General features: G+C 48.8%; 1 protein-coding gene across 1 annotated transcript; it reads left to right on the top strand.

The window, feature by feature from the left end:
* Positions 1 to 1,682: 1,682 nt before the first annotated feature.
* On the top strand, positions 1,683 to 3,283 carry LOC147093431 (uncharacterized). Its single transcript, XM_085974209.1, has one exon. It carries the CDS (start codon positions 1,683 to 1,685, stop codon positions 2,838 to 2,840), a length of 1,158 nt encoding a protein of 385 aa, XP_085830335.1. The 3' UTR covers positions 2,841 to 3,283.
* Positions 3,284 to 6,729: the final 3,446 nt, after the last annotated feature.

Below are 6,729 nucleotides of genomic sequence, written 5' to 3'. Positions count from 1 at the left end.
GGTAAGGCCATGGAGGGATTTGAAAACAAGGATGAGAATTTTGAAATCGAAGCATTGCTTAACCGGGAGCCAATGTAGGTCAGTGAGCACAGGGGTGATGGGTGAATGGGACTTGGTGTTGAGTTACGACATGGGTAGTTTTGGATCACCTCAAGTTTACGTGGGGTAGAATGTGGGAGGCCAGCCAGGAGTGTGTTGGAATAGTCGAGTCTAGAGCTAACAAAGGCCCGGGTGAGGGTTTCAGCAGCGGATGAGCTGAGGCAGGGGTGGAGATGGGCGATGTTACCGAGGTGGAAGTAGGTGGTCTTTGTTATACTGCGGATATGTGTTCGGAAGCTCATTTCAGGGTCAGATATGACACCAAGGTTGTTAACAGTGTGGTTCAGCCTCAGAGGGATGTTAGGGAGAGGGATGGAGTCAGTGGCAAGGGACTGAAAACAATTGCTTTAGTCTTCCCAATATTTAATTGGAGAAAATTTCTGCTCACCCAGAACCGGATTAGAGATCGTGGAGGGGTCGAGAGAAGTGGTGGTGAGGTAGAGCTGGATGTTGTCAGCGTACATGTGGAAACTGATGCTGTGTTTTCAGATGATGTCACCAAGGGGCAGCATTTAGATGAGAAATAGGAGGGGCCCAAGGATAGATCCTTGGGGGACACCAGAGGTAACGATTCGGGAGCGGGAAGAGAAGCCGTTGCAGGTGATTCTGTGGCTACGATTAGATAGATAAGAATGGAACCAGGCGAGTGCAGTCCCACCCAGCTGGACGACGGTGGAGAGGCGTTGGGAGAAGGATGGAGTGGTCAACCGTGTCAAAGGCTGCAGACAAGTCAGGAAGGATGAGGAGGGATAGTTTACCTTTGTCACAGTCACAAAGGATGTCATTTGATGAGACTTTGATGAGACTTGATTTGACTTTAGGGCCAAGTCAGTGAGGTGGATTGGGCTGTTTCTGGCCCGCTGGTTATTGTGGGCACGGCAGGACACCAGTGGGACCGGCTCTGCCCTGTTTGTTCTTTGAGGCAAAATAAGCCAAAAAAGATTCCTGCTTCCCCCCCTTACCCTTTCTACACACCTTTTACAGGGTTTTAGAAGTGGAGCATTTACAGACAGGAAGCTCAAACCAAACAGCACCTCAAGATCTGACAGAGTTACGTGATTCCTCAGGACCTGATTCAGTCGCTCATCCAATCTGCTGGCACACCCGTGAGTTCACACTGATGACAGACCTTTTAAATGTTCTGAGTGTGGGAAGAGCTTCAAAATCTACAAGTACTTGAAGCGACAACAGTGGCTACACACTGGGGAGAAACTGTTCACCGGCCCCGTGTGTGGAAGGGATTAATTGCACCATCCGTGCTGCTAAGACACCAGCTTGTCCACACCGATGAGAGACTGTTGACCTGCTCTGTATTTTTGATGTGATTCACTCATTCTTCCACCCTCCTGAGACACCAGCTTGTTCACAGTGATGAGAGACCGATTAAATGTTCTGACTGTGGGAAGAGATTTAAAAGGTCCCAGGAGCTGAAGAGACACCAGCTGGAGAGAGCAGGAGAGATTCTGTTCACCTGCTCCCTGTGTGGGAAGAGATTCACTCGGCCCTCGAATCTGCTGGCACACCAGCGAGTTCACACTGGGGAGAGGCCGGTGAAACATTCCGACTGTGGGAAAAGCTTTCAAATGTCCCAGGAGCTGAAGGGACACCAGCTGGAGAGAGCAGGAAAGAGACCATTCACCTGCTCCGTGTGTGGGAAGGGATTCATTCGGCCATCCCACCTACAGGCACACCAGCGAGTTCACACTGATACGAGACCATTTAACTGTTCTGCCTGTGGGAAGAGCTTTAAAACCTCTTGGGATCTGAAGCAACACCAGCGAGTTCACTCTGATCAGAGACCATTTATATGTTCTGTCTGTGGCATGAGCTTTAAAAGCTCCAGCACTCTGAACGGACACCAGCGAGTTCACACCGGGGAGAGGACATTCACCTGCTCCGTGTGTGGGAAGGGATTCACTCAGTCATCCCACCTGTTGGGACACCAGCGAGTTCACACTGGGGAGAGGCCATTTACCTGCTCCGTGTGTGGGAAGGGATTCACTCAGTCATCCCACCTGTTGGGACACCAGCGAGTTCACACTGGGGAGAGGCCATTTACCTGCTCCGTGTGTGGGAAGGGATTCACTCAGTCATCCCACCTGTTGGGACACCAGCGAGTTCACACTGATGAGAGACCATTTAAATGTTCTGACTGTGGAATGAGCTTTAAAAGCGCTGGGATTTTGAATGGACACCAGCGAGTTCACACTGGGGAGAGGCCATTCACGTGCTCCGTGTGTGGGAAGGGATTCACTCAGTCATCAAGCCTGGTGGCACACCAGCGAGTTCACACTGGGGAGAGGCCATTCACCTGCTCCATGTGTGGGAAGGAATTCACTCGATCACCCCACCTGTTGAGACACCAGCGAGTTCACACTGATGAGAGGCCGTTTAAATGTCCTGACTGTGGGAAGAGCTTTAAAAGCTCTGGGGATCTGATGGGACACCAGCGAGTTCACACTGGGGAGAGGCCGTTCACCTGCTCTGTGTGTGGGAAGAGATTCACTTGGCCATCCCACCTACTGACACACAAGCAAGTCCACACTGGAGAGAGGCCATTCACCTGCTCTGTATGTGGGAAGGGATTCACTCAGTCCTCCAACCTGCTGATGCACCAGCGAGTTCACACTGGGGAGAGGCCATTCACCTGCTCCGTGTGTGAGAAGGGATTCGCTCAGTACTCCAGCCTACTGAGACACCAGCGCGTTCACACGGTTCCAGTCACAGTCATAGAGTCATAACGGCACAGAAGGAGGCCATTCGGCCCATCAAGTCCGTGCCAGCTCTCTGTAGAGCAATCCAGTCACTCCCAATCCCCCGCTCTATCCCCGTAGCCCTGCAAGTTTATTTCCCTCAAGTGCCTATCCAGCCTCCCCTTGAAAACATTGAGTGTCTCCGCTTCCACCACTTCCGTCGGCACCAAGTTCCAGGTCCTCACCACTCGCTGCGTAAAAAAGTTTTTGCTCACATCCCCCCGTATCACTTGCCCATAACCTTAAATCTGTGTCCCCTAGTCCTTGTACCATCAACTAGTGGGCACAGCCTTTCCCCGTCTAGCCTATCCAAACCCGTCATAATCTAGTACACCTCTATCAAATCACACCGCAACCTCCTTTGCTCTAATGAAAACAAATCCAGCTTCTCCAACCTGTCCTTGTAGCTAAGATCCCCCATCCCCGGAACCATTCTGGTAAATCTCCTCTGCACCCTCTCAAGGGCCTTCACATCCTTCCTAAAGTTTGGTGACAAGAACTGGATGCAATACTCAAGTTGTGGCCTAACCAGTGCTTTATAAAGTTTTAGTATAACTTCTCTACTTTTGTACTCAATACCTCTATTTATGAAGCCCAAGATCCCATATGCTTTGCTAACCACTCTCTCAATATGTCCCGCCACCTTCAGGGACCTATGCACATTAACTCCCAGGTCCCTCTGTCCCTGCACACTCTGTAAAACTGTGCCATTAAGTGTATATTGCCTCTCCCTGTTCCTTCTGCCAAAATGCATCACCTCACACTTCTCTGTATTAAATTCCACCTGCCACTTGTCTGCCCATTCTGCTAGCCTTTCTATGTCCTGTTGCAGTTGATTGGTGTCATCCTCACTGTTTGTCACACCCCCAAGTTTGGTGTCATCGGCAAATTTAGAAATTCTACACTGAATTCCAATATCCAGGTCATTTATATATATCAAAAAAATTATATAACTGCTGTGCTGATGATTCTATAGACACTGGAACAGTTCCCATGGATTGGAGGGTAGCTAATGTTACCCCACTGTTCAAAAAAGGTGGTAGAGAGAAAACAGGGACTTATAGACCGGTAAGCCTGACATCGGTAGTGGGGAAAATGCTAGAGTCCATTATAAAAGATGTAATAGCAGAGCACTTGGAAAACAGTGACAGGATCAGACAAAGTCAACATGGATTTACAAAAGGTAAATCGTGCGTGACTAATCTACTGGAATGTTTTGAGGATGTAACTGGTAGAATAGATAAGGGAGAACCAGTGGATGTGGTGTATTTGGACTTTCAGAAGGCTTTCGGTAAGGTCCCGCATAAGAGATTAGCGTGTAAAGTTAAGGCACATGGGATTGGGGGCAAGGTACTGACTTGGATAGAGAACTGGTTGGCAGACAGAAAGCAAAGAGTTGGAATAAACGGGTCTTTTTCCGAGTGGCAGGCAGTGACTAGTGGGGTACCGCAGGGATCGGTCCTAGGACGCCAGCTATTCACAATATATATTAATGATCTAGACGAGGGAACTAGATGTAATATCTCCAAGTTTGCAGACAACACAAAGCTGGGTGGGCGTGTGTGCTGTGAGGAGGATGTTGAGAAACTCCAATATGATTTGGACAGGTTGGGTGATTGGGCAGATGCCTGACCGATGCAGTATAACATGGATAAATGCGAAGTTATCCACTTTGGTGGCAAAAACAGGGAGGCAGATAATTATCTGAACAGCAATAGATTGGGAGAAGGGGAAGTGCAACGAGACCTGGGTGTCCTTGTGCACCAGTCGCTGAAGGTAAGCATGCCGTTGCAGCAGGCAGTTAAGAAGGCAAATGGTATGTTGGCCTTCGTAGTGAGAGGGTTTGAGTACAGGAACAAGGATGTCTTGCTGCAGTTGTACAGAGCCTTGGTGAGACCACATCTTGAGTATTGTGTGCAGTTTTGGTCACCTTATCTGAGGAAGGATGTTCTTGCCATGAGTGCAGCTAAGATTCACCAGACTGATATCTGGGATGGCAGGAATGATGTATGAGGAAAGTTTGGGTCGACTGGGCTTATACTCGCTGGAGTTTAGAAGAATGAGAGGTGATCTCATCGAAACTTATAAAATTCTAACAGGACTAGACAGACTAGATGCAGGAAGGATGTTCCCGATGGTGGGTGAGTCCAGAACCAGGGGTCACAGTCTAAGGATAAGGGGTAAGCCATTTAGGACAGAGATGAGAGGAATTTCTTCACCCAGAGAGTGGTGAACCTGTGGAATTCTCTACCACAGAAGGCAGTAGAGGCCAATTCATTAAATATATTCAAGAAGGAGTTGGATATATTTCTTAAGGCTAAAGGGATCAAGGGATATGGGGAGAAGGCAGGGACCGGGTACTGAGTTTGGATGATCAGCCATGATCTCATTAAATGGCGGAGCAGGCTCGAGGGGCCGAATGGCCTACTCCTGCTCCTATCTTCTATGTTTCTATGATTCCCTTCTTTTGACTGTTCTTGGTGTTACATAGAATGTACAGCACAGAATCAGGACATTCAACCCAACTGGTCCATGCCGGTGTTTATGCCCCACACCCACCCTACTTCAATTAACCCGATCAACATATCCTCCTATTCCTTACACACTCATGCAGCTTCCCCTTAAATGCATCTGTACTTTTAGCCTCAACTACTCTTTGTGGTGGCGAGTTCCACATTCTCACCACTCTCTGGGTAAACAAGTTTCTCCTGAATTCCCTCCTGGATTTATTGGTGACCATCTTATATTTCGTGGATATTAAAACCCCAATAACTGGACTGGATTTTAATATTCTGTATCAATAAATCAGCTTTGTTTGAAACACCCAGTCTATTGAGGCCTTGTTTCTAAGATAAGCCAAGAGCTAATTGATGACTTGTTACAGACATTCCCTGTCCCCTCAATGTCGGTGTCCAGGGGAGAAGCTGATGGGTTTGTGTTACTTTCTTGAAGTGAATTTTTGTGCTCATGAAGGTGCTGGATGTCACTGTGGGGAAAGGAACATTTTAACATTCTCAGCACCTGGTGTCAACATCAAACACTCCCAGGGCAGGTACAGCACGGGTTAGATACAGAGTAAAGCTCCCTCTACACTGTCCCATCAAACACTCCCAGGGCAGGTACAGCACGCATTAGATACAGAGTAAAGCTCCCTCTACACTGTCCCATCAAACACTCCCAGGGCAGGTACAGCACAGGTTAGATACAGAGTAAAGCTCCCTCTACACTGTCCCATCAAACACTCCCAGGGCTGGTACAGCACGGGTTAGATACAGAGTAAAGCTCCCTCTACACTACCCATCAAACACTCCCAGGGCTGGTACAGCACGGGTTAGATACAGAGTAAAGCTCCCTCTACACTGTCCCATCAAACACTCCTGGGGCAGGTACATCACAGGGTTAGATACAGAGTAAAGCTCCCTCTACACTACCCATCAAACACTCCCAGGGCTGGTACAGCACGGGTTAGATACAGAGTACAGCTCCCTCTACACAGTCCCATCAAACACTCCCAGGGCAGGTACAGCACGGGTTAGATACAGAGTAATGCTCCCTCTACACTGTCCCATGAAACACCCCCAGGGCTGGTACAGCACGGGTTAGATACAGAGTAAAGCTCCCTCTACACTGTCCCATCAAACACTCCCAGGGCAGGTACAGCATGGGTTAGATACAGAGTAAAGCTCCCTCTACACTGTCCCATCAAACACTCCCAGGGCAGGTACAGCACAGGTTAGATACAGAGTAAAGCTCCCTCTACACTGTCCCATCAAACTCTCCCAGGGCAGGTACAGCACGGGTTAGATACAGAGTAAAGCTCCCTCTACACTGTCCCATCAAACACTCCCAGGGCAGGTACAGCACGGGTTAGATACAG

This window comes from Somniosus microcephalus, unplaced genomic scaffold (assembly GCF_052327205.1).
Source record: "Somniosus microcephalus isolate GS21.2 unplaced genomic scaffold, FLI_Smic_1.0 unresolved_chr1, whole genome shotgun sequence".
Taxonomy (NCBI): Eukaryota; Metazoa; Chordata; class Chondrichthyes; order Squaliformes; family Somniosidae; genus Somniosus; species Somniosus microcephalus.
Note: the sequence above shows the minus strand (reverse complement) of the source record. Positions and strands in the feature narration are given on the sequence as shown.

Excerpts from the sequence above, each read along its gene's own strand:
- LOC147093431 (XM_085974209.1), top strand. The coding sequence starts at position 1,683 with ATGTCCCAGGAGCTGAAGGGACACCAGCTGGAGAGAGCAGGAAAGAGA.